Below are 25,825 nucleotides of genomic sequence, written 5' to 3'. Positions count from 1 at the left end.
ATAAAAAGGGATGAATTGAGGAGAATTGTTCTAGATCATGTTTTAGGTGAAGCGCAAGATCTCCATTGGTACCTTTCCTCTGCATACGGAACGCACACAGTCAATGACCTGTCCGGTTTCTAATCGGAAGGCTCGACAGCGTTTCAACTCCTGATCCCAGAGCTTCAGAGCTCCTCCTTCCTTTGACCTGCAGAGGGCAACAATAGGTGCACATCAGCCTAGCTTAATCAACTCATGAACCAGCCGAAATAGAAATAATGAGTTAATGCAACTTACGGTCTCTCTTTGCCTCCAGTGACAATGAGGCCATCTCTCAGTGTGGTGTACATGGTAAACACTGGGCCCGTGTGAGCTTTGGCCACTATCCTTACTAGAATGTGATCTTTCCACACACATACATCCCCACTTATGGTACCTGTAAATGTCAAGTTATTCTGAAAAGAAAACAAATCTGCACTAATCTAGTGGTCTAAGAGAGCAGAGCAAGCAATGCACAAACTGTTCAGCAGCATTTCATTACAGAAACAAAAATATAGCAACAGCAGCATTTTTAAGATTATGCGGGATATTACAAAAACATTCTTTAGAGCAACAGCAAGCTGTCTCCATGCTGAATGTGACAATGATCTGAAGCAACTTACCGCTCCAAATGCAACAGACAGCATGGTCTGCATGCGGGCGTCGTCTATGGAGCTTAGTACTCCTTTTTTACTGAGCAAAGCTCGACCCGCCAACGTCCAGAAGCGGACATGCTTGATCCCCACTGAGACAAAGTGAGTGTCCGAGTCTGGACGGAACTCAGCTACAAAGATCCTTTGAGTGTGACCAATCCGGCTGGCTACTTTTGCACCTAACAGGCAAAGCACAGGCACATAAAAGGTGAGATGAAAGTGACCGTCTAAACTTCCCGTGTTAGATCAGCTTGTACCTTCCTGCCACTTCCAGATGGTGACGGTATGTTCAGAGTCCAGGCCCACGGACAGCAGGAGCTTCCCCGTGGCGCTGAAGCTGACAGAGCAGACACCGCCTGAGTGGAAACAGCGCAGCACTGATAACGTCTGCTTGGTCATGGCGTCCCACACGTGAATCGATGGTGATGTGGCTGAGGGAGAGAAAAAGCAGTGAGAACCATTTATGTGGAGTGTTTTAAAACATTTAGTCCACCTCTATTCAACTGACGGCCTGCGGGCCAAATCCGGCTCGCGAATGATACCATACCAGTCCCCGAGTTCAATTCAAATCTTTGGAGACAAACAATTTTCCAGCAAATTCCTAAAAACACAATTGCTCCTGTTGTATAGAGGAACTTGTACACACATTGGCAGATTCTTACATTGACATTTTAACCTTGCTAGCAAACATTGAATACAGGGGTCCAAATTTGTGATTTACATAGCTGAAGCGTTCCTCAAGGAACCCCTTTAAGTCCCCTCCTTTTTGGCAGTTACGCATTTTTATCGTAATGTGATGTATGTAACTAAGGTGCTGCTGTAGCTTGTTTACTGCAGATGTAGTCAGTAGTCATTTGTTCAACTTCTTTAGTTATACTAGTAGTAGGTATGTTCCAATCAAGGTTTTTGACAGTTTAACAATATTGACACATTATTTAAAGTAGTTCCTTATTCTATTGTATTACATACAATTGTTTAAGCAAAACAAAGTCAATAGTACAGAATAATTAAACAAAATAAATAACTATCTACTATTCATTTAAATCCTTTGGTTTTAGCCCTTAAAGCAGTGGTTCTTAACCTTGTTGGAGGTACCGAACCCCACCAGTTTCATATGCGCATTCACCGAACCCTTCTTTAGTGAAAAAAAATATATATATATATATATTTTTTTTCAAATTCAAGACAAAGTTATGTTTTTTTTTTTTAATGGTGCACAAAATGAACCGTGCATGAACATCACCTTGTTCAAAGAACAAAACCAACACAGTGCATGAACTCACAACAAATTACACAACTGCAAATCAGATGGAAAATTAGAGGGAACATTGTTTGGGGGTATCCATAATACGCCAATAGGGAGAAGTTTTTATTTACACGATGAGTCGGGTGTGTCTTGATCTCCGCGGTTTGGCTCCGCCGAACCCCTGAGGCCACTCACCGAACCCCTAGGGTTCAATCGAACCAAGGTTAAGAACCACTGCCTTAAAGTCTTCCTATATCCAGGGAATTATTCCCTGAGTTTGTTAGCTCAGCTATTAAAATGTCTGTTCCTGGCTTTCTCTCGCTGTGTAACATGTTAAGCCTCGTCCTCCAGCGAAAATAATACTTAATAATGATACTCATGATGCTAAGAAATGCACTTTGTTTGCCGCATTGGAGGGCATTATTATTAGTTTAGTGGAACTTCTCCACACTGTGTATTCAGACACATAGTAGCTTGTCATCCAGAGAGGATCAGCGTTTGTGATTGGCATTAAAAGGCATTAATCGGCACTGGCCGATCACATACTTTTTGTCCGATACCCATCGGAATTCTATTGCAACAACACATCATCAGTAGGGTAAAACTAACCTGTCTCACGGTGGTCTAAACCCAGCACATGTTCGATCGGCACATCCCAATCTAGTGTTCCTCGAGGTTCCATTTTTAGGTCTTCTCTTTTTCATCAAGTTCAGTTAAAAAACTTGTGAAAGAGTCATATTTTTGCAGCAGATTCTTGAAATCACTACAATGCTGTCATAGTTATCAAGGTGATCTATGAATAGCTTTTTTACAAAAGGTCCTATAAAACAGCAGAGTGATCCTGTAACTCTGACAAAAGAAACAGACGAAAATCAAATGTCTATTGTCGAAGACGCTGGTTCTCTGGAATATACTGTACATATATAAATAAAACTAAGTATAAAAGGAGAAGTCCAGCCCCCCGGACCTAAGCTTTCTGGAAATGTGGCCTCCAAAACAATTGTGTTGAATATCCCTGCTTAAGACTCCTTAAGATCAATTTCTTACCTGACATGTCACCAGCATCACCTAAAAGGACAGACAATGTATTTTATTGATGAACATTTGTCCTCACAAGGCTCAGGTAACCTCTTGTAAAAATGTACTTTTATTTATATATTATAATATTCTGCATGCACAAATGTTATATATGATGCATTTTTCTGCAAGTTATAGAGCGGTGTGGCTACCCTGGGAAATAAAAAGCATGTAGCTGACAAGAGAGATCACTGTCGAACAAACATACCTACTTGGCCTGTTGCCACCACGTTGGGGAATTTGGGATGTTGATTGATTGTCAGGCACAGAATGTCATCACTGTGTTCAACATAGAAACTTTGGCAAGCTTCAAGAAAACACACACATGCTGTAATCATCATCTGTGCTTGCACTGTCTTAAAATTCCATGCACTCTGCGTCAAACCTACAGGTGGTCAAGTTGAGCACGATGCCAACTGAGGCTGTGTGGTAGATGATGTCAGCCCCCTCATTCAGATAGTGCACGTTATTGCGGCAGTCATTGCCACGGTAACCAAAAACTAGATCCAATACCAGGTCCTGCAGAAAGAGTCGGAGGAGACTGTCAGAAAGTCAGAAAGGTTGTTCGTTGTCATGACAACAAAGATGTGCAGAACCAGCTCTTGGCTGAAATTCTCATTCAATTAGAGCATCACCAGGGAGGTTGTCTGAACAGCACATACGTCTTTAAATCTTTAATTAGATACCTTTTTAATCATTTGATGCTCTGAAACATACTCGAAAGCCTATTTTAATTCAGTATCGACTATGATTATTAGAGTGTCAACCAGTAGTTTACAATATTCATCCTTTTTATGTTTTTTTCCAATTTTTTGAGATACAACATTTTTTATTTCTCTAAGTTATTAACAGAATATCTGAAATGAGCTGTTAATTTGGACATTAACAAGGTTTTTCTTACGTCAATGGGTCTCTTCTTTTTCCCCACATTGTTGGTCTGCAGCTTCTCAGGCTGTGGCAGGGCTCTGCTGACAGGAGGCCTGACAACAAACTGCTGGGTTAGGACGGCTACTGATCAAAACTCTGACATATTTTTAAGGCTGTATTGCGACCAGTTAATATACAGTAAACAAAAAAGAGGCAAAAGTAACATTTAATATGTGGACTTTTTTATTACAGACTTACTATAAAATGAGTACGTTTAATCTCCACATGGCGCCAGTAAGGGGATAATGAATGCATAAAATATTAAGTAGCTTACCTTGACCCTCTGCATGGCAGCAATAGCAAAGAAAAAGCAAGAATTACTTAAAAGGTTTCTTACAGCGGTCACTGCTGCTCAATGGAAATGCACTTCAAGACAACACCTCAGCTGCTGAGGACATAAAATAGACAAGTCAGTGCCATGCAGTAGCCATGACAACCAAAGTCTGCTGCCTTGTGGCGGCTGCTTCTAGTCTATACAATCTTTCGACTGAAAAATTACACCATTTTCATAGATTTGGATTCCTTTCATTGCAGGATTTCTAGGTTATATGACAATATAAACAATTCACTTATGACTACATACAGATGGATGAATGTAATATTGTCTAATTAAACATAATTCTCCATGATTAATACAATAATACACTATGGGTGCGATTTACTAAGATCCAAACACCACAAAGTAAACAGCGTGAGCAATCTATAAAATAGTGTGTACCGGTACTATCATTGGCCGTGTTGCGTATGTTTTTGTCTAGTGACTGTGTTCTCTCTCGGCTGCATTTTATTTTTTCATACTGCTCCGAGCGGGGCTCAAACTATGTGAAAGACCAGCATACTACTACTGAGCTAAAAGGACAGGCAGTCTCCCAGCTATCCAGCACTTTACTTGAAGTTGACTGGTTTCTATTACACTCGCACAAACGTGATGTGCCCGTCGCAAAGGAGATGTATTTATGGACAAAATATTTTTTTATGATGGGTGATATTTTGCACTGTTGTTGTTCTGTTGAGTAAAATCTGGATTTTTTTCCTGGGGGGAGAGGCAAAACCCCTCCAGCCCCGGAACCCACCTTAGGTTAAGGCGGCCCTGCCTATAGCAGCTATAACATTATAAATTATGTTGCTGAATAGAAAATATGTCTAATATTTTTTATTTCTGACCATTCAAAAATATGAGGGGCCTTAATGTGAGAGTGTTTCAGTAGTGTATAAGAGCATTTCAGTAGTATGTGTGAGTGAATACTTTTCCAATTGTTTATGTGAAAGCGTTTCAGTAATATTTGTGAGAGGTAATTCGGAATAATGTCCCTGACGGCCCCTAATACAAAAATGTCGACACACACGCAGGATCGTTTTTCAGCGGGAGCACTGATCCTGCAGTTGTGTGTAGAACTGTTAGTTTGCAAGTCCTTTTGACACGTGCTAAATAAAAAGCCGAATAGTGCGCGCAAACACTGACGAGTGTTGATTAATCACATTGCGTGTGCTAACTAATGATATTTGCATCTTCTCCTCACAGAATTGTGGCCGTTTTGATGATCAGCATATATTCTACATATTAATGAAGACAGGGAGGCAAAATGGATTGCATGCCTTGTTCTGCTCACTTTGCACATGTTTAGTAGATCAGCTTTGCGTGTGCTATCAGGTTTGCACGTGTTTTAGTACACGCAAACCTTTAGTAAATCAGGCTCTTTAAGGACAAATCTAAATTATTTTCAATACACTGGAAAATACAAAAATTAATTTGTAAGCATTACAAGACAACTATCCTTCCCCAGCATTAGCAAAACTTGGACTTGTATGTGTCTATAAGCAATACTGGGATGAAACAGCCACAAACATGAAACATCTTACCTGACTACACCCTGTCTTCAGATGGAATAAAATAATCATGCAGGACAATAAACAGAATGCAGCCATTACAGGAAAGAAGAAGAGCAGAAAAGGTGCAAGTTATTTTAAAAGGGTGGGTATTATAGATTAGAATAGAAAATATCTTGATAAAAGAGGTCTAGGACACACAGAAGGTATATTTTTCATGTTTTAACAACTTCACTGAGGAATACCTCTCATCGACAGAAGGTTCTTTCAGCTGCAAGTGAGGCTTTACACCAGTCATGGGGCGCATGTTGGTGGATAAGGCTTTGATGGTGTAGTTGATCTCATTCTCCTTTGTCACATCGCTGTCATAACCTGGTGAATAACAACACCGATACAGCAGTAGGTACATTTTGGACATACTTTAGCTCAAAGAGCCCGCTCTCATACCCCCATCATCCTCACTCTCGATGTCAGACTCCTCGCTGTCACACTGTCTGAGTTCCCGATGGGTCTCAGGCTCATGAGCCCAGATCATGAGGCAGGTGTCTCCCCCGCCAGCCGTCACTAAAAGGCTGTCTTCATGGGTCCACCGCACATTGGTAACATGGGTACTGTGGGCCACATAGCGTTTGAACTTTGCAAATTTCCCCTAGGAGTGACAAATAACACTTGTCATGAACTTATGATTTAAACTTCCAATAATTAAACTACCATCTCACATTAAGCATTGCATCTTACTTTGACTGGGTATCTGAAGAGCTTGATGTATCCTAAATCATCTCCTGTAGCAAGCACCTTCTTGTCATTACTAAGGCAAGCAGACGTCACCTCTGTGACCTCACTGATCACAGGCCAGACACCCTCAACAGATGTGCCAAGGACGCACGTCCACATACTCCAGTCGATCTTCTCCACCTTAACCAAGCAGAAAAGTGGATGACTTTACATGACACTTTGCGAAACTAGTTATGAACAAAAATATCTCAAAACACTGAAATAAATGTGAAAAGTGAGCCATTCACACTGCATCTATTTCTAAACACATCCTCCACTCAAAATACATGGTTGACAACCATAATGTAGGCCACCGGACATACTCCTTCAACTTCCTTCCCGCACTGTGCGATTCAAGAACTCCTTCATTCCACACTCCATCCAGCTGTATAATCACTCGCCATACAGCAATAGATGACATCTGCCTATTACCTGACACCTGACATGTTAGCTACTTCTCTTTGTTTATAATGTCTATTTTCTATTTCTTGCTGGATCTACTCTCTATTTTATGCTGCTGCTGTCACATATACAGTATATACTGTAATATTGTACATGGTCATTGGTATATATTGTATATATGTTATAGACATAATATAATATATCTGTATATATATTATTCTGCACACATATTATGTATATATTCATATATATGTTAGATTTTTCGATCGCTATATTTAGTCTATTTATACCTGCATTGTTCTTTCCATCCTTACACTTTCCATCATTGTAACTGAGCTACTGTGTTGAACAATTTCCCTTGTGGATCATTAAAGTTTGTTTAAGTCTAAGTCTAAGTCTAATACTCTGGATTTTTTTTCATGCGCAATTCGACAAAATCTTGTGATATATATGAAATGTAATATATTTGTGGGAATCTTTGAGCACCTCACGGTTTGATTACAATTCAGGAGCTACGATTCGATAATACATCGATTATTTATGCATCTTTAATTATCTTATTTTATATTATTATTATGTTGTATATTACTAGGGCAGCCCAGTGGAACAGGGGTTAGTGTGTGTGCCTCACAATAAGAAGGTCCTGGGTTCAATCTGCAGGTTCGGGATGTTTCTGTGTGGCGTTTGCATGTTCTCCCTGTGACTGCGTGGGTTCCCTCCGGGTTCTCTGGCTTCCTCCCACCTCCAAAGACATGCACCTGGAGATAGGTTGATTGGAAACACTACATTGGCCCGAGTGTGTGAATGTTGTCTGTCTATCTGTGTTGGCGGTGCTGCGATGATGTGGCGACTTGTCCAGGGTGTACCCCGCCTTCTGCCCGAATTCCGCTGGGTTAGGCTCAACCCCCACGACCCCACGATGGATGTATAATATTAACATATTATATATGATTATATATCATGGATGTATCATATTTAATTATTAATATATCTAAAAGGCTCTTCCTTTGGCTACTGGCGTATACGATATGGCCTGATTTCCGGTTTTGGAATGTTAGTGCGTACAGTATAGATAAATGTATATGGAAGACGAGATACGCGAGAACTGCAGCAGCTGCCTGCTAAGTGAAAAAATAAACGTCCTTATTGAGAAAAATCTCATCAAATCCTTTTTTTCCCCGAAGAGATCATGACCACGATTGTGGCAGTTCATGATGCCGCACGTTTGCGCCATGTTTTGAACTTACTAAAGAAAAAAAGAAAAACTGAAACACAGAGTCTTGCATTCACCTATGCAAATAAGCAATTCAGAGTCCAGCAAGACCCACAATGCAATGCGTTTCCACATCACGCTTTTAATCCATATAATGATTCCTCCTTAGCAGAAATATGTTTATTGCCATCTTGTCCAGAACCAATTAACAGCGATAAACAAGAGACTGTAAAATTCAATACAGTATACTGTGTTACTGTAGTTTCTGAGTCCACAAATTTTTTAGTATTACGCACTAACTAATGACAATGAAAATATTGACTTGCTTATTCTTCTTCTCTCCGTTTTAATAGTGGATTGCAAACACTCAATGGAGTATTATCACCAAAATTTGGATTGCCTGATAAAAAATATCTGGCGGCTGAAAGAGGAGAATGCAACATTGCGCCAACAGTCGAATGACAAGCAGCAAGACAACACCCATTGGGACAACAGCAGTGTTGTGGAGATCGTTAGAACGGAGATAGAACATTGCGGCAACATCCATTCATCCATTTTCTACCGCTTATTCCCTTTTGGGGTCGCGGGGGGCGCTGGAGCCTATCTCAGCTACAATCGGGCGGAAGGCGGGGTACACCCTGGACAAGTCGCCACCTCATCGCAGGGCCAACACAGATAGACAGACAACTTTCACACTCACATTCACACACTAGGGCCAATTTAGTGTTGCCAATCAACTTATCCCCAGGTGCATGTCTTTGGAGGTGGGAGGAAGCCGGAGTACCCGGAGGGAACCCACGCAGTCACGGGGAGAACATGCAAACTCCACACAGAAAGATCCCGAGCCCGGGATTGAACCCAAGACTACTCAGGACCTTCGTATTGTGAGGCAGATGCACTAACCCCTCTTCCACCGTGCTGCCCTATTGCGGCAACAGTTGCAACTAAATAACTTCTGGGAGGAGATGGCTGTATTGAGACAACAGTTCAATGCCAGATAACAACAAGATATCACTAATCTGGGGAATAGCAGTGTTTTGGAAAACATCAAAGAGGAAGTGGATCAGTTTACACGACAGAATGACATAATCATTTAAAGGCTACGCATCAATCCTCGATCCTATGCAAGAGCAGTTGACAACAAAGGAGAACGAGGTGACATGGACACTGCTTCAACAGAGCAACAAGTGGTCAACTTTCTGCAATCAAAGGGAATTGATGTCGATATTAACACCACTGAATAGAAAAGGCAACAATACCACGCCGGTCACCACCGTTAAGCTCGTCAACAGGAAATCCAAAATGGCATTGCTGACAAAGGGAAAAAAACTGAAGGGCACAAATGTGTACATGAACGTGCATCTCACTAAACGCAATGGTGAAATCGCCAAAAAAAGCACACGACTTGAGGAAACGGGGGAAAATTCATGTAACGGAGCGCCGACTGCAAAGTCTACATAAAGCTGAATGAAGGTCCACAAGCAAGAGTCCTAGTTGTCAAAGACATCAAGGATCTGGACGAATATCAGAACTCCCAGGAACCCCAACAACAACGATAATGGAGTCTGACGGAAAACAAACGTTGACATTCGATTACAAAATTACAACACTGCAAGGGATTACCGAACAAGAAGATCTTTACTCAGCTGCACATTCATCTACAAATTTATAAGACTGATGACAAACACCAGTTTACAAACTACACACCTGTTTCTCTACTTTCACAATTTTCTAAAATTATTGAAAAACGGTTTAGTAACAGATTGGACAAATTCATAAATAAAAATGAAACACTCACAGACAACCAACATTGATACAGAGCCAACATTTCAACATCAATGGCATTAATCGAAACAACGCAAGAGATTACCAATGCAATAGATAGCAAAAAATGTGCTGCTGCAGTCTTTATGGATTTAACAAAAGCATTTGACACAATTAATCACAGTATCTTAATAAACAAATTAGAAAGGTATGGAATCAGAGGTCTGGTCTTGAACTGGGTTAGAAGCTACTTAACAAACAGGAAGCAATACATGAAGATAAAGCTGAAAATATCTTGTGGCGTACCTCAGGGATCAATACTGGGACCAAAATTGTTCAATCTTTATACAAACAACATTTGTAAAGTTATACATGACTTAAAGTTAGTATTATTTGCAGATAATACAACTGTGTTTTGTTCAGGAGAGAACACACAGAAGCTAATACTAATAACAGAAGAAATTAACAAATTAAAAAGATGGTTTGACAAAAACAGACTCTTTGAATCTCAGTAAAACTAAAACAATGATATTTGGTAACAGTAGAAAGTAAAGTCAAACATCAATACAAATTGACGGAGTAGAAATTGAAAGGGTAAAAAAACAAAAATTTTTGGGTTTAATAATATATGATAAAATTAACTTGAAATCTTATGTAAAAATATACAACATAAAGTAACAAGAAACACGTCAATAATGAATAAAGCAAAACATGTTCTAGCCCAAAAATCACTTCATATATTCTACTGCTCACTAGTGTTACCATATCTGAGTTATTGTGCAGAAATATGGGGAAATAACTACAAATGTGCGCTTCATTCACTAACAGTGCTACAAAAAAGATGAATTAGAATAATACATAATGTTGTATATAGAGAACATACAAACCCTTTATGTATTGAATCAAAAATATTGAAATTCAACGACTTGGTGCATTTGCAAACAGCTAAAATGATGTACAAAGAAAACTATAACCTGCTACCCAAGACTGTACAACAATTCTTCTCAACAAAAGAGGAGAAATATAACCTTAGAGGAAAATCTAATTTAAAACATTTGTATGTACAACACTTAAAACCATATTATCGAAAAATAAAAACCCATTAAAAATGTAGGAAAAAAAAGAGCAAAAAGTTGTAATGTAATGATAAAAAAAAAATAAAAAAAAATAATTGTCACGTATAAAACAAAGCTGTCATAAAGTTTTATCTTTAAATATTGTATACATAATGCTTTTAGCATTATTTTACAAAATAAAAAAATATAAAATTGGCCATTGCATACTTTGACTTTTCAATATGTGGCCTTTGTCGAAAAAGTTTAGACACACTTGTTTTTAAATACCATGAATTTTGAAAAAAATTATTAAGACCATTTTTGCCTCATTTATTAATGTTCTACATACAAAAGTATCACTATGGTGGCTGCAAGACACAAACTATGTGAGTGAGATACAATCATTTGCCAATCTGTGCCAAAGTTTAAATGGTTCGACAAAAGAGTTTGACTTTTTGACTTTCCTTATTCAGTAAAAAACTTGACTACTACTACTACAGTTTGTACTTCTCGACTGCTTCTTGTTCCTCCTTACCTCTGCAGCAGGGATGGTCTGCCGCTTTCCGCGGGGAGCTTCAAAGAAAAACTGCTCTTTGGCACTAGTATTCACTTGGAGTAGTTTCCCTGTGAATGAAAGAGTCAATAGTTTTTTTTAGCAAAAATTTAAATATATTAACTGTGAAGGCGGCAGGGACATTTACCTCTCCTGTCCCAATCCAGATGGGTGATGGAGTTGAGGCATCCTTTGCACACTCCAACGCGTTTGCTGCTCATTACATTGTAAATATCCACAAAAGTGTCACCTGATGCCACTGCGAGGTACTTGCCACAACCTGAGCAGAAACACTCATTGGTTTTTAGATTTCTCAATCCCAAGGAAGACAACATTATAGCAGGTTTTCTTTTCAGTGACATAAACTCATTAGGATGATATTTTCTAGGGATTGATGGTGCCAATGTAACAATGTAAGCGGATTGAAACTAAAAACCTGGAGAGAATTTGATGTCTGTGATGATGTCCTTGCGATGGTGGAAGGACACCAGGTCCTCCAGGGTGTCTGCGTTCACAATGAGAAAGCTGCCGTCGTTTAGACCGACCGCCAAAGCTTTGCCATCAGGGGAGAAGCAGCAGCAACGGCCACCTGTGGACAACAAGGTGTTTACTAATGACCCGGGACCGATACACCCGCAGTCAGGCTAAATGAAGAGGAAATACTGTACACTCATCAGCTGGTGACTCACCTTTCCTTAGCTTGCGCACGGCCAACATGCAGTGGCTGGGGGATAGGTCCCATATGCGCAGAGTTCTGTCATCACTGACGGTGGCACAGAGAGGGAGATGGGGATGGGTGGCCAGGCCCCACACTTCACCTTCCATGTGACCCTGCATGACATACTTAGTATTTTCAAAAGGGCAGTATAATCCAGTATGTGTTTTAACAATGAACAATGGCTTTAAATGTGGCTACAAGTTTTGATAATTATCTAAATTATCCGTGCAACAGCTTACTGAAGAAAACCTTTACTTCACTCTCCCCTTATCGGTTGGCCCCATCCCTCAAAATATAATAAATAAGAGTAATCGTTACTACTCTGACAGCTTAAAGACAAGGACACAGTGCAGGGCCACTTAGCTAAATGACCAATTGTACCTAAAGGAGCACCATTTTTTTTTCTTGTTTATGGACATCTATTTGGGTTATATCAGTGTAAAAGACAGCAGACAGCAGAGGTGTTAAATAACATGGAGTGCTAGGTTGTATATTAGCATGTGTTATCCCAAATACTGACAAATCAATTACAACTTGAAATGGGCACAAAAATGAATTAATTTACAATCAAGCTTGATTATGTAAAACTGAAATAATCATGTCCTGAAGGAGTTTGAGGCAAAATGGCTGCAGAAGTGATGGTGATTGAGCATCAAATAGTTTGTAGCAGTGACGTGCAGTCACTAGAGGCAGGTGAGGCGCGGCCTCACCTGCCATCATGGAAAGAAAAAAAATGTAAAAAGAAAAAAAATTAATTAAATTGTTAAATGTATCCAGTGATTATACTATAAAATTATTTTCCATTTAACTTCACCAGTTTTAGATAATTTTTATTCAAAATCGCAGAATTTTCACATTTGCCGTTCAAATACTGAGAAGAGACGGTGCGGTGATCAGCAGCCAGTTGAGGTACGTCACTCAGTTGTGCCTCACCATGGATTGCGGACTCGGTCGGCTAACTGCTGGCTTGCTGTGCAGTGAGACTGTATTGCTATATGAACTATATTATACATTTCCATAGTTTAGTTAGCTGAGGTATATAATGTACAGTGTATTTTGTCAACAACTGTATGTGTGTAAAGTATTTCTTGTGCTGAGCAATCATAAAACTGCTGCGAAGACACACTGTGTGAGGCTCGCAGTAGTCCCGCCTCCTGGTGGTAGAGAATGCACTCCCGCCGTAGAATGCACCCCCTGACGGGAGTGTTATATCAACTAAAGCCCACACTTAAACTTTCCACGTGCAAGATTGAATCTATTTAAAAAAGTTATTCAACAAGAAGCCAAAAGGTGCAAAAACAATAATGTTCGTGTTGGAGGAGCCATGAATGACTGCAGGGCCACAACATTAGGTACACCTGCAGACTGCAGCACGGATTTCATATTTCATTCATTCACAACTCCTCCAACACGAACATTATTGTTTTTGCACTTTTTGGCTTCTTATTGAGCTGCTGCATTTTTTGGTTGGGTTGTTTATTTCTATTGAGTAACTTCTACATTTCTAAAAGGGGAGGAATGTAATAGAGTGATCTATGTTTGTCTGTTGTCATCTCCTGCTTACTTTTTGGTTGGCCAACGATTTACGTGGTGTTGCGCACCTGACGTCAAGTGTGTTGAGTCTGTTCTGAAGTCTACAGTAAAGAGATGTACTTCATCACCTCGCCTGGTTATTGCCTCCAACCCAATATATTACATAAAGGTAAGACCATAATAACGTTTTTTTTTATTAAATGTGCTTTTTTGTGTGCTACAGTTTGTATGTGTAAAGTTAAAGTTAAGTTAAAGTACCAATGATTGTCACACACACACTAGGTGTGGTGAAATTTGTCCTCTGCATTTGACCCATCCCTTGATCACCCTCCTGGGATGTGAGGGGAGCAGTGGGCAGCAGCGGCGCCACGCCCGGGAATAATTTTTGGTGATTTAACCCCCAATTCCAACCCTTGATGCTGAGTGCCAAGCAGGGAAGAATGCTGGTATGAGCTTTTAAACATAACCCGTTAACTGCTGCCAATCAAATGGTGAATAAGATACTCTTTAGGGTTCATATGTTTGTAAATCTGACTGTGATGAAGTCAGTGCCTCACCAGCCATGAACCTCACCGCACGTCACTGATTTGTAGTCAAAAGAAGAAAAACATGATGTCAGCCGTGGAAGGTTAGAATAAGTCTGCTGTGACAACTCCTCTAGGCAGCATTATTGTGCTTAATACAACATTGTGAAAGCAGCATTTACAGATATGTTATAAAAATTAAACATATATTGGATTTATTAAAAGCACAATTATTGAAATACAGTATACACTTTGGCGGCTGCTGGTCTTTTAAGTGGGGGATAGCTCATTTTCAGCTTCACTCTAAACACAAGTAAACTCTCCAATAACAGATAAAAGATACAAAGACCCTAGATTTTACAAAAACAAAATGTCACTTACAGGATTGTAAAATTCTGTACATCAACACAGAACAACAATATGACACCTGAAAAATACTCTGGCAGCGATTTATGATTCAAGATGGCTCAATCACTCGTTTCGCTGTCATTTAAACAGGAATTCAGCCTCAGACAGATCATCCAATCGTCATGAGGACCTAGGCTTAGCTCATTTTCCATCCACTTCGAGAGACGCTAAGCATCCAATGGGAAGGACAAAGCCGAGCATTTATCTAATATCCAAAGCTTGGGTGCAGTAGAACAACTCACTCATTGCTACTCAATGAAGTCAAAGGACGCTCAGCTTTAACACTGTTTAATGCACTATGACGCTACCACAATGAATGACAAGAAAGTTGCGTCAGCAGTCACGAAAGTAGCTGATTCTGCAAGAAGGTTGAACACATTCTAGCGCATATTAGGTAAGTGAAATGTAAACACAAAATTACACTTATTTGACCACTTATTCTAAGTTAAGCTTCCCTTGTAGTTTTAGAGCAATTGCCACTGAATATACAGTATTTTGTAGACTTCCAAATCATAATTTCTATTTAATGTCCTTTGTGCCTCAGATCCAGAGCTATGGTATGTATTCTTAAATGGATGAGAATTTCTAAGTCACACCTGGACAAGCAGAGTAATGGGGCCACTCTTGTCCACCTCCAAAATTTCTCCATTCTTGGTTCCTACTAGAATATGGCCGTGGCCAAGCGATATGGCACGTATGGATGGGTTGTCCTCCAAAAGCAAGCCTACAGAGTTAAGAAAATAAAAAATAAGTTATTTCTGCTTCAACCGGGACGGATGACGGACGTCTTTCAGCGGGGGCCACTGAATGTGCTCAGTGGCTTTGCGGTGACAGATGTATAAAATATCTGGTGCTAGATGACGACATTACCCTTAGAGCCTGGAGCTAGGACTGCCCTCTTGATGGCATAGGTTTTGAGGCATCTTTCAAACGTGTCATCCCAAAGCGCGACTATACCATCCTTTCCTCCGGTCACAAATCCCTGCAGTGACAGCATAATGGTCTATTTACAGCTGAATAAACATGTCACCAGCAATTACACCATTCATCTAGGAAAACAGAATAATGTTCAACTATGATTTTCGATCTTTTAAATTTGCTTTACAAAGCTCTTCCATTACCTTTTCAAGCGCATGCATGCTGAAAACTGGGCCGTCATGGGCTTTGACAGTCTTCATCAGGAACATGTCTCTCCAGATGCAAATATCACCGGTGCACGTGCCTGAAAAGACCATATCCTCCGACCAACCGTAGACAGCACACATCATAGTCTCTGTCTTCCCCATACTTCCCTTGCGCCCAATTAGTCCACCACCTGAGAGATTGGATGCACTGTAAGATACCTCGCAGCCAAGCCAGACTTCAGATTGTTAGTGTGGCTGCTTGTCAGCGTCAATAAGCTGGAGTGTGTCTTACCGGCTTTGTGCCAAAACTTCATATGTTTCACACCGGCAGTGATGAGCTTGTCAGGCAGGTAGGGATTTATTTTCACCACAAAGACCTTGTCTTTGCTTCCACTGGAAACACAACAATATTCATTATTGACGAAACCAACTGGATCTGCTCCAAATCCTACATTATGCAAAATGGTATAGCTCAGCATCAACCTCCACTCCTCCTCCAGGTTTTATGGAGATTGCTCATTTAATTTTGTGTAATCTTGTTGAGAGGACAGGCAAACATGGTAACAAAACTAGAAAAGGCACTTGAAAGACTGACATACAGACACTACACTATTAATTTAAATAGCTTAGAAAATGTTCTGTATACTAATTAGGCAGTTTGTCCCAATGCAATATGAAAGAGCAGAGTTAATAGTTCATCTCCAGACTTAAAAAAAATTGGAATGAAAATTTGATACATTTAAAAACTTGACATGCATGGTTGTAGATAAACACAATGTACAGGACTGTCTCAGAAAATTAGAATATTGTGATCAAGTCCTTTATTTTCTGTAATGCAACTAAAAACATGAAACTGTCATACATTCTGGATTCATTACACATCAACTGAAATATTGCAAGTCTTTTATTATTTTAATATTGCTGATTATGGCATACAGCTTAAGAAAACTCAAAAATCCTATCTCAAAAAATTAGAATATTTCCTCAGACCAAGTAAAAAAAAAGATTTATAACAGCAAAACAAAATCAAACATTTGAAAATGTCAATTAATGCACTCAGTACTTGGTTGGGAATCCTTTTGCATGGATTACTGCAAAGGAAGAAGCGTCTGACTTGGGTTATGGAAAAGAAGCACTGGACAGTTGCAGAGTGGTCCAGAGTCCTGTTTTCAGATGAAAACAAGTTTTGCATTTCATTTGGAAGTCAAGGCGCTAGAGTCTGGAGGAAGGCTGGAGAGGAGCAAAATCCAAGTTGCTTGAAATCCAGTGTGAAGTTCCCACAGTCAGCAATGGTTTGGGGAGCCATGTCAGCTGCTGGTGTTGGTCCACTGTGTTTCATCAAGTCCAGAGTCAATGCAGCTGTGTACCAAGAGATTTTAGAGCACTACATGCTTCCATCTGTTGAAAAGCTCTATGGACATGATGATTTCATTTTCCAGCATGATCTGGCACCTGCCCACAGTGCCAAACCACCAGTAACTAGTGTACTGACCATGGCATTACTGTCCTCGATTGGCCTGCCAACTCCCCTGACCTGAACCCCATAGAGAATTTGTGGAGTATTGTGAAGAAGAAGCTGAAAGACACCAGACCCAATAATGCAAATGAGCTAAAGGCCGCTATTGAAGCATCCTGGGCATCCATAACACCTCAGCAATGCCACAGGCTGATTGCCTCCATGCCACGCCGCGTTGATGCAGTAATCCGTGCAAAAAAGGATTACCAACCAAGTACTGAGTGCATTAATTGACATTTTCAAATGTTTGATTTTGTTTTGCTGTTATACATCTTTTTTTTTTTACTTGGTTTGAGGAAATATTTTAATTTTTTTAGATAGAATTTTTGAGTTTTCTTAAGCTGTATGCCATAATCAGCAATATTAAAATAATAAAAGGCTTGCAATATTTCAGTTGATGTGTAATGAATCCAGAATGTATGACATTTTCATGTTTTTAGTTGCATTACAGAAAATAAAGGACTTTATCACAATATTCTAATTTTCTGAGACAGTCCTGTAATGCACAGGGCACATATTCTTTTAATTTACTGTATATACAGTGGAACCTCGATTCCCAAACGCCTCTATTTTTGTTCTTTTCGGTCTACGAACATTTAGATCGAGCCCAATATGCCTTGGTGTGCGGTCGCTTCACTAATTTTCTCATTTATTTATTCATTTTATTTGCCGCTAGAACCGCTGTGGGGGCAGCCATTGTGATGACAACACTTCCTGTAAAACGGCATTTTGAAGAGGCGGGCCCCCAACGTCAGATCCTATTTATGTTTTGCTCGGAGCGGTGTTGCCAACTTGGCGACTTTGTCGTTAAATCTAGCGACTTTCCTATCCTCTTGGTGACTTTTTTTGTAAACAGCTACTAGCGATAAATCTAGTGACTTTTTCCGGTGTTATTGGAGACTTTTTTGTGTCTTGGCGACCCTGAGCCGAGTAACAACTGCGGTGCCTGTAAAAGCTAATGGTATTGCTCACAGATATTGAAGACCACAATTGCAACAATTATCAAAAAATAATGTTTATATAGGGGCTGACTTTGCTGAAGGAGATAAATATCTTCGCAAGGACGAATAGAAGGTGCAAGAGCAGATGGAAAAGTTGTTGCTCGTGTAGCTAAATGAGAAGTAGCGAGCCGGTGATAGCATTTCCGAGGCTATCATTTGAGTGAAGGCTGGCCATTTATATGGCGACTTGAAGTCCAGAAGCGACCATGCTTGAACCTGCACGGAAGAATAATTTAAGACGAGCCGTGGGTGTTTAAAAAAGTTTCAAAAGAGGAGCTGTCATTTACAGCGTCGGGTGCAGCATGCCTGCTGATGCTCGGACAACACTGTAATGTTGTGTCGTTCGCGAACGATTCGTTCGAACGAACAAATCTTTTGAGTAAACGTACTGAACCGAATCACTTCATGAACTGATTCGTTCCTTTCTCAGTTCAGTTGAGCTTCGCCGCGACCATGCCGGTATGAGTGGAACTGGCGCATTCTGTGACTCACTGAACCCTCGACGTCGGCGAACAACGCAGCCAGCTACTCATCATGGGGGCGGGGGGAGGGACTGAGCGAACGATTCGTTCACCGCGGATTAACGACATGAATCACTCAGTGAACGACAGAATCAGGACTCGCGAACCTACTGACACAGAGAACTGACTGTGTCGCGGAGGAGGACGTCACATTGAGGCTCTCGTTCAGTCACTGTGCGCGTCTTTCATTGGGTGCTGAGGGCTTGTGTCGTTCGCGAACTAACACACACCGAGATCTGCCGCTGGGGAAGCTGTTACTGACTGACTCATGATTCGCCGACCTGCAAACAGAACTGCTGCTGCAGAAGTGATTCAGGTTCACGTACTGAACTGTGCTGACTGTGGCGCTGTGTCAGTCACTCACTGCCTGGTGTACTGCATGCACAGAGCTGTGTAGGGACTCGCGTTCACCCTATTTGCTGCTTCTCCCGCGAATGTCTGCACTGTACTGTACTACGCACGCTCCCCCCTCCCCCTATTTTTGGGGGGGGGGGGGGGAGCGTGCGTAGTACAGTACAGTGCGGGGGGGGGGGGTTTCGGTGAACAAATTTTTTGAACGACTCAATTTAAGGAAATGATTCTAGTGATTCGGTACGGTCAAAAGAACTGCTGATCCCATCACTACAACACTGACGCTTCAACTTAGATTTTATTCATGAGGGGGATTTCTACCTATCTTTTTAACTGTTCAGTTCAGTTCAGTTCATTTCGAGCATACATACAATACAATTAAAATGTAGTGCATCACATATTTCAAGTTGTTTCATTACAGCGCTTCCGAAAAGGAGTAGGAAGAAGCAGAGCTTATTTATTCCTACCCCTTTTCATTCGTAGCAGTTATATCCCATTTCTTGGTTCTCTGTGTGTAACAGAAAAGTGAATAAATACATAATAAATACATAAATATACTATAAGTAAGTAGACAAATATTAATTACATAAATAATCATTATCTTTCACTCGCTTTTTAAAAAAAAAAAAAAGGTTCAAGATGCTTATCATAATTGTTCTTCTTTGTACTTTGTGAACACTTGTAGTTTGAACAGTTTCTTAAACTGAATCATATTGGTGCTTTGTTTGATTTCCTTGCTTAATCCATTCCATAATTTAATTCCACATGCTGATATGCTGTGTTGCACGTGCATACAAATGTTTTAAATTAGAGTTTCCTCCAAGGTTATATTTCTCCTCTTTTGTTGAGAAAAATTGTTGTACATTCTTGGGAAGCAGGTTATAGTTTTCTTTGTACATCATTTTAGCTGTTTGCAAATGCACTAGGTCGATGAATTTCAATATTTGTGATTCAATAAATAAGGGTTTGTATGTTCTCTATATCCAACATTATGTATTATTCTAGGTGATCTTTTCTGTAACACTGTTAGTGAAAGAAGCGCACATTTGTAGTTGTTTCCCCATATTTGTACACAATAACTCAGATATGGTAACACTAGCGAGCAGTAGAGGCTACTGTGGTAAGACCAGACATTTTTGGAAAAATATGCCAGAGGGGATTTTTATTACAGCGAAGGAGATTGCAGTACCGGAACACAACAACCCAATGGACGGCCGCCTCACACTGCTAGCTTGTGCTAACACTAGCGGTGGCTGGAACATTTGGAAGGGGACGCTATGCTTGTTTACCGCTCCCATACTGTTTAACAAATGTCACAAATATTCAAGGACACAAGGTAAAATGATTTCAGGTTTTTTACTGTAGCAACATGTACGGTTACATTTTGAAGTGCACCAAAGGGACTTGCATGTGCGGACGCTTTGACAGATGGCTGTTGTTGTTGTCGTGTTTTGGATGTAAAAAAAAGATTGTTAAACCATTACCCACTTGTTATGTTATTTTGATACATATACAATATATATATATTTACACCATACTGTCTTCAAAGTGTGTATTTTATAATACAAAATAGGGACTTTTGTCGAGGCTGAAACCAAATATTCATGTTTACATTGTTTCTTATGGAGAAATCTGTTTCACTATACAAACATTTCGGTCGGCGAACCCTGTTCAAGAATCATCGAGGGTCCACTTTATATAGCATTAAAATATGTTCAACAAAGCAGTCAGTTTCTAATGAGAAGGTCAAGTCTTGTGAATATCATTGGATATATGACAAACATTGTTATTAATGAATAAAAAAAAATTAAAAAAAATCTGTTTTTATGGCAACACACAACTTGTGTGGTGTGGCCTATTTTGAGATCTCGTAGTGCAATTGCAAACACAAAATGTGCAGGAGCGAATGAACAGTGTGAATCACTTTGTGTTTCAGTCATGACAAAGCTACATATAATTTTTTTTTCAAATAACTATTTGAGCTATCCTGCTAACAAATAAGAATGTGTACACAAATAATGAAACCTATTGTGCCAGCGCAGGTAACAAAATAAACTGAAGTGAAAACAAATAATTAAAATAGAGCAGTGGTTCTCAAACTTGTTTTACCAAGTACCATCTCAGAAAACACAGAAAAAGAACCACCATAATGACAAACATTAAAATAAAGTAGCGTAGTAGGCCTAAGTATTCATTAAAACCAAGGCAGAAGTTTTATTTTATAAGTATATTTACATTTTTTGGCAACTGTAACATTACACACAGTTTGAACAGAAACATTTTGTTTCAATATTTACCACTAGTGGTACAAGTACCACAGCTTGAGAATCACTGATATAGAGTATCAGTGGTACCTCAGTTTTTGAAGAATTAGAAAACATTTATTGGTAAAACAATGGCTCGGTTTTCGTACGGCATAACAAACTACTCCGTTTTCCTGTGTATTATTTTGCGGAGAGCTCAAAAACGTTGGTGAGTCAGTATCTGTGAAGTATGCACTTTGATAAATAAGTTGAGAAAGGCTGTTGAATTCAAGAAAAATCTTGTAGCGAAGTACAAAAGTAGTGCCGATTGCAGTTAATACAGGTTTCAGGGGGAACGGTTCAAGGGAGACACAGTAAACACAGAAAGTGTTAAGCGAAGCTAAAGAAAGCTAATATACTGCTCTGACTGTCAATAATTTAAATGTATTTCCCATTGTTTTCTGCATATAAAACTATAATCCTGTTCTATAAAATAGGTTATGTGTTAAAATGTTTGGATGTCTGAATTAGGTTACATTATTTCTAATGGAAAAAAATGCATTCGTTTTTTATAACAATCGGTTTTCCTGACAGGTCTTTTAGAACGTATTAATAACAAAAACCAAGGTACCACAATAAACTACATTTCCCATTCCTCTGCCCATCTTCCAGCCTCTATCCCATTAATTAAGTCACACCCACGTTTTGCCTCCCAGCTGAAAGGCTACTCTCAGGCATCTTTCCCCTCAGTTCCCCTCAGTGCACTGCACCCACCAGGGTGAGCAAAGAAGATTATTGGAGCTTCAAGCTGTCTGGGAACTTGCAGTTAAAAGAAACACTGCTTCAAACTTGTCAGGGTGATTTTAAATTGAGTTGAAACTAAATGTAAACATCAAGTGGGCTGAGCAATAAAGAAAGAAGAAAGATATTTTGAGATGCAGATTTTTTTCCCAGCTACATATTTCTATTATTGTGGTTGTGTAATTGTTCAGTATTGTATTAAAGCAGCTAATAGGCGCTATGAGATAATAGGCGCTATGAGAATCAGTAATGTGGTTGTATGTTATCACTTTTAATTTGGTCTTTCAGTATTGATTGTTTTTTGTTTTAGCTATTGTATATTGTTGATGTAGTTTCATCTCCTTGTCAAAATAAAATCTGACATACAGCATCGGTCGCGCAAGCAGACAAGCCCTAAAAGTAATTCCCATTTATTATGGATACAGTTGGAGCCTTGGGGCACACTCCTGCTCTAACTATTCAAACCTTGGCAGGCTTAAGTGTCGCAATGGAGCAGCCTCTTAATCTAATAGGCAATTCCCATTCTTCCGTCTCCTTACCATGAATCACACTGTCAGCCCTGCACTGCAAAGTGGCTTCAATTTAATCCTCATTTATTAATGTCCATACTAAAAGAGAGAAGTTCCAATGATCTTAAGAGTTAACACAAAGGTCTGTCAAAGCTCTCTCTGTTTGTGGATAGCGGCTTCATGTAAACAATAGGTGCACTCACCACATGGCTGAGAGCTTTTCACCCTTTCTCCAGTCCCACAGCACAATGGTGTGATTGTCATCCAGGCCCACTGAGGCCAGACGCTTTCCATCCGCTGTGATGGAGAAATCAAACCTATGTCATTGGCACGGACAGATTAAGCTCCTGCAGTGTTTGTATGTATGGCCCTTGCTAGCGGCATATACAGACAAAGCCTGGTGAAATTCAAAAATATGATGAATGTGCTTTGCTGTCTTGGCCCCATTACGAGAGACTGTAACTTGATGTTGGCTACTCTATGACAGCAAGATGCCAAACACTGTGGCCTGATTCTTTGCTGTAGTATCTAGAGATGTTACCTGAAAAGTCCAAAGTGCACACTCCAAGCTGGTGGAAACCCTTCAACACAGACATTGGTTTTAATGTTTCTGCGTCCCATATGTGGATGGAGGAATCTCGGCCAACCTAAATAAGCATAAATCAGTTTTGAATGAGAAGATACCACAATTGGATCACTTCATGTATATAAGCATGAGGCTACCTGGCCTGTTGCTATGAAGTCCTTGAGTGGGTGGATGGCCAAACAGAGAATGTCATCATCATGGCCCATGTAAAAACGCTGGGTGTTCTGCTGTCTGTTGTACACAATGCCAACGGCAGCCACGTGGTAGACGATCTCACCGGTCTGAGTGTAGAACAGATTACTTCTACAATCATAGCCCCTGTAGCTGAATAAAAATCATACAAATAGTTCAGGAAGTGAATTCACTACCTTTATTTGCTCCATTTATTTGTCGTTGATGTTATTGAGTGCTCACCCATGAATAAAGTGCAGCTTCAAGCCACTCCCAGGTGCTCGTTCTCTCTTTTTCATTGCTGTTGCTCTATGTTTCTCTTTACACTGCTCTTTGAGCTGAGGTAGGTCTTCTTTATAAACCTGAATTCATGCAGAGACGTGTGCAATATTTAATGATGAAAATAAACATAGCTCGATGTTCGGGGGGGAGGTTTTCTGAGTCAGTCACAAACCTGTCGTCTATATGTGAGCTGTGTCTCTTGCTCAATTTCCGAGTCCATTTCAGGTACGTCTGACTGATCGGAGTCTGACTCTTCACTGTTAGAGTCCGCTAAGGTTTCTGGAAATAGAAAAAAAGCTTTGTGTTATAGCGAGTTTATCAAATTTTGTAAAAAGTCACTATGTCCTGTTTGACTATACAAACGTTTGTAATTAAGGATTGGTCATGTTATCGTATTGTTTGCCATTCTATTTATTAGCCAAGCCGAATGCTGATGCTGCAGAGCGATGCCGGGCCAAGAAAAGGCAATAAGCTGGACTGAAAGCGAAAGGCGTATCCTGACAACGAGTCCATTAGGAAAATGAAAAGAAGGCTGTTATGTGGTGCTTTAATTTTAGAGAGCCTAGCTGCGCTGTCTTCCTGCAAAAATAATGACTGTGGAAATGATAATGCAATCATACTTTCCAAGCATCAATTGGATGTGTTTTAAATATTATGGAATGTAAATTATTTACTATGACGGTTTAACATGTCAAAACCATTAAAATAGTGGGAGCAGTACTGTTAAAAACAACATGTCAGTGTGTTTGTAGCAGGGATGGCCAAACGTTTTACCACCAAGTGCCAAAGTGAAATTTTGCCAAACATAGCCATTTTAAGCGTGAAACACAAATAGCCTAAATGTAAATAATAAAGTTCCTTTAATCCGTACAAACAACAAGGGCAGATGGCAACTAGTTAGCCCTGCGGACATGCCATTATTGATTGTGTGAGCTTGAAAAAGGTCAATATGAATATGTATTAAATTTGGGAAGTCACCCTTTAGGTTAAATCTGCGGGCCAAATTTGGACACCCCTGATTTAGAGGGCCGCCATCCTTACATTACACAGCAAATGCAGTGGTAGTTCAGTGCAATGACAAATAAAGCATCTTGTATCTTGTTCAGCAAGACAAATGTTCAAATTGCAACATGCATATTCACAACCATACATAATGAAAGGTTTCTTTTGTTCAACCTTTTAAAAGACAGTTTCCTGCCTTACCTTGCGGCGCAATGTGCAGCGCCTCTTTTGACTTTCTTTCAGGAACAAACTTCCACTGGAACACTGAGTGATCCGCTCCACCAATCGTTATAACCCACTGGTAGTCATGTGACCATCTGACATTAGTGATGTGCGCCGAGTGACCTAAATATTTTTTACATTTTGCACCTAAAATTAGGAGAAATATAATGAATGGGTTGCACCAATGGAAGAGTAACAGTAAGAGTAAACGTGTTTTCCTTACCTTTTTTTATACACGGATATCGTAAAAGTTTGACTAATCCGTAGTCGTCGGCTGTTACTAAGACTTGGTTGTTAAAGTTGGCATCCACGGAGTTGATATCATTAATATCCGAATATTTGGGCCATATTCCATTTACCTCAGGGCCGAGCACACATGTCCATGACGCCCATTGCACCAGCTTCAGTTCCTCTCTGTTCGTCACTTCCTTCCCACCTCAAAAAAAACAGGAATAAGACAGAAATTTAATTATGGAATCATTTTGTAAAAATGTAAGTATACAAGACATAAACAAGACTTACTTGGCATCCTATATAAGAGCCTCCTACCGCTGCCATCGTTAGTCTGCAAAAACTTGCTGTCCGTGGACCAGTCCATGTGCGTAATGAAGCTGTTGGAGCCGATGCACTCTCCTACTTTCTTGTACCGCTGCACAACACTGTAAATGTCCACTGAGTTGTCATTGGAGCCGACAGCCAAATGGGCGCCATCAGGGGAGTACTTCAGCTCATGGATAGCCTCTTTTCTGTCCTTGATGTGGACCACTTCAGTCATATCTCTGGGGGTGCGCAAAAAAAAAGTTT

At 40.0% G+C, this 25,825-nt stretch overlaps 1 protein-coding gene across 7 annotated transcripts in view; it reads right to left on the bottom strand.

The window, feature by feature from the left end:
• eml5 (EMAP like 5) overlaps window positions 1-25,825 on the bottom strand; it is a 112,368-nt gene that overhangs the window by 20,598 nt on the left and 65,945 nt on the right. The window contains exons 9-37 of one of the 7 annotated variants that reach the window (XM_061968762.2): window positions 25,544-25,800; window positions 25,245-25,457; window positions 25,001-25,168; window positions 23,970-24,076; window positions 23,759-23,877; window positions 23,482-23,668; window positions 23,300-23,405; window positions 22,962-23,055; window positions 16,109-16,209; window positions 15,814-16,007; window positions 15,563-15,674; window positions 15,289-15,416; window positions 12,199-12,340; window positions 11,946-12,098; window positions 11,658-11,789; window positions 11,492-11,580; window positions 6,487-6,663; window positions 6,196-6,397; window positions 5,994-6,120; window positions 5,782-5,796; window positions 4,196-4,204; window positions 3,896-3,974; window positions 3,384-3,513; window positions 3,203-3,301; window positions 2,965-2,985; window positions 929-1,102; window positions 642-850; window positions 277-434; window positions 73-187 (exon numbers count right to left, since the gene is read on the bottom strand). In XM_061968762.2, the coding sequence (XP_061824746.2) occupies window positions 73-187; window positions 277-434; window positions 642-850; window positions 929-1,102; window positions 2,965-2,985; window positions 3,203-3,301; window positions 3,384-3,513; window positions 3,896-3,974; window positions 4,196-4,204; window positions 5,782-5,796; window positions 5,994-6,120; window positions 6,196-6,397; window positions 6,487-6,663; window positions 11,492-11,580; window positions 11,658-11,789; window positions 11,946-12,098; window positions 12,199-12,340; window positions 15,289-15,416; window positions 15,563-15,674; window positions 15,814-16,007; window positions 16,109-16,209; window positions 22,962-23,055; window positions 23,300-23,405; window positions 23,482-23,668; window positions 23,759-23,877; window positions 23,970-24,076; window positions 25,001-25,168; window positions 25,245-25,457; window positions 25,544-25,800 (3,817 nt within the window). Of the gene's footprint in view, window positions 1-72; window positions 188-276; window positions 435-641; window positions 851-928; window positions 1,103-2,964; window positions 2,986-3,202; window positions 3,302-3,383; window positions 3,514-3,895; window positions 6,121-6,195; window positions 6,398-6,486; window positions 6,664-11,491; window positions 11,581-11,657; window positions 11,790-11,945; window positions 12,099-12,198; window positions 12,341-15,288; window positions 15,417-15,562; window positions 15,675-15,813; window positions 16,008-16,108; window positions 16,210-22,961; window positions 23,056-23,299; window positions 23,406-23,481; window positions 23,669-23,758; window positions 23,878-23,969; window positions 24,077-25,000; window positions 25,169-25,244; window positions 25,458-25,543; window positions 25,801-25,825 lie in introns of those variants that run through there. The other 6 variants (XR_009816026.2, XR_009816029.1, XR_009816027.1 and 3 more) reach the window with 6 other exon arrangements.

Source organism: Nerophis lumbriciformis, linkage group LG08 (assembly GCF_033978685.3).
Source record: "Nerophis lumbriciformis linkage group LG08, RoL_Nlum_v2.1, whole genome shotgun sequence".
NCBI lineage: Eukaryota > Metazoa > Chordata > Actinopteri > Syngnathiformes > Syngnathidae > Nerophis > Nerophis lumbriciformis.
This window is presented reverse-complemented; position numbering and strand designations above follow the sequence as displayed.